At 35.3% G+C, this 1876-nt stretch overlaps 1 protein-coding gene across 1 annotated transcript; it reads right to left on the reverse strand.

The window, feature by feature from the left end:
- Positions 1 to 337: 337 nt before the first annotated feature.
- LOC133815423 (uncharacterized) lies at positions 338 to 1633 on the reverse strand. The gene has a single exon (XM_062248266.1). It carries the CDS (start codon positions 1631 to 1633, stop codon positions 338 to 340), a length of 1296 nt encoding a protein of 431 aa, XP_062104250.1.
- Between the last annotated feature and the right edge of the window lie 243 nt (positions 1634 to 1876).

The raw sequence follows: 1876 nt of genomic DNA on the forward strand, positions 1-1876 counted from the left end.
AATTTGATTTACTAATTCTGTAAACTTTGTCAAAAACAACTCTCGTTCTTGTTCTCGTTCTTCTCTTTCTTGTTTTCTTTCTACTTCAAATTGTTCAGCTTGACTACGTAGTCTCAATGTGCATGACGTCAAGATTATGTCTTACTAACAAATGTCTCCAATATTCCAATTCAAATAAAATTGATTTCTTCTTCCAACATGTAGTATTCTTTGAATCTTCTGCTAGTTGATCTTTCTTATTGCGCTTTCGTTTGATGTTTGTTTTACATTTGCCTTTCTTTTTCCCCTTTGTCTCTACACTTTCATCGACCTTTTCCACAGGCTTACCAAATTTATTTTATATTAAACGAATCTCTTCATAGACAGCTTCTCCAGTCATTGGTGTAGGCGCTTCTCGCAACTCTTGCTCACCATTAAATGCTAATTTTTGCTTCCGGTAATAATGTTTTTCTGGTAGAAACCTTCTATGACCCATATAGCACATCTTCCTACAATGTTCTAATCTTGTGGCGCTTGTTTGTTCACCACATATCGGACATCCTTTATATCCTTTCACAAAACATCCCGATAAATTACCATAAGCAGGAAAGTCATTGATTGTCCACAAGAGTACACCTCTAAGTATAAAATTTTCTTTTTTAAAAGAATCATAACAATCAATTCCGCTCCACAACACCTTCAAGTCATCTATCAAAGGTGCCAAATAGATATCTATATCATTTCCAGGTTTCTTGGGACCTGATATCAACAAAGTTAACATTGTGAATCTTCTTTTCATACACAACCAAGGAGGAAGATTGTAAATACATAGAATCACTGGCCAACAACTATAAGATGAGCTCATATTGCTGAATGGATTGATGCCATCTGCAGAAAGACCAAGTTGAAGATTTCTAGGATCCTCTCTTATTTGAGGCCATAGTTCATCCACTTCTTTCCAAGCTGGGGAATCAGCTGGATGACGCAATTTGTCATCTTTGATCCTTCCATCCTCATGCCATCGTAGACTTTCGGCATGTTCGGGATTTCGAAACAAACGTATAAACCTAGGTATTGGTGGCAAATACCACAATACTTTTGCTGGAATCCCTTTCTTACATTCTTTGTTGTTCTTATTTTTTTTCCATCTAGATGTTTTACATACGGGGCACTCAGATGCACTCTCATATTGATTTCGATATAGAACACAATCATTTGGACAAGCATGAATCTTGCTATACTCCATTCCTAATGTGCACAATGTTTTTTTTGCTTCATAAAGCGAGGAAGGCAATTCATTGTCTTTCGGTAAAATTTCTTTTAATAAAGTTAATAACTTTGTAAAACTTGTGTCACTCCAACTACTACCAGCTTTCAAGTTGTATAGTTTTACTAAAACAACTAATTTTGACAAAGGTGCCCCGAGAAACATTGGTTTCTCTGCATCTTCTAAGAATTTCAAAAATTCTTCAGGCTTATCAACAAAACGTTCATCTGCATCTCTCACCATCTCTATAGGGTCATCAAATACTTGATCAAATTGCTTTCTTTCATTGGGAACATTATTTTTAGAATCATCTTCTTCCCCATGCCAAATCCACTTGACATATGTTTGGTCCATTCCGTTAAAGTATAGATGACTCTTTATCTCCATTATGTCTAATTTTTTCAAATTTGAACATTTTCTACAGGGACAATGAACTTTGGAAGGATCCGTTGTATTTTCTAAGGCTAACTTAATAAAGTTGTCAACTCCCTCTTCATACTCTTTTGAAAGCCTGTCCTTTGTTATCCAACTCTTGTCTATTTCCTATAAAAAAATTTGACAGAGGTTTCCCTAAAATTGGACTAAAATCCTCCTGCACGTAGAAAATTCCCATAACAAATTTTTAGCGTT

Source organism: Humulus lupulus, chromosome 2 (assembly GCF_963169125.1).
Source record: "Humulus lupulus chromosome 2, drHumLupu1.1, whole genome shotgun sequence".
Lineage (NCBI taxonomy): Eukaryota > Viridiplantae > Streptophyta > Magnoliopsida > Rosales > Cannabaceae > Humulus > Humulus lupulus.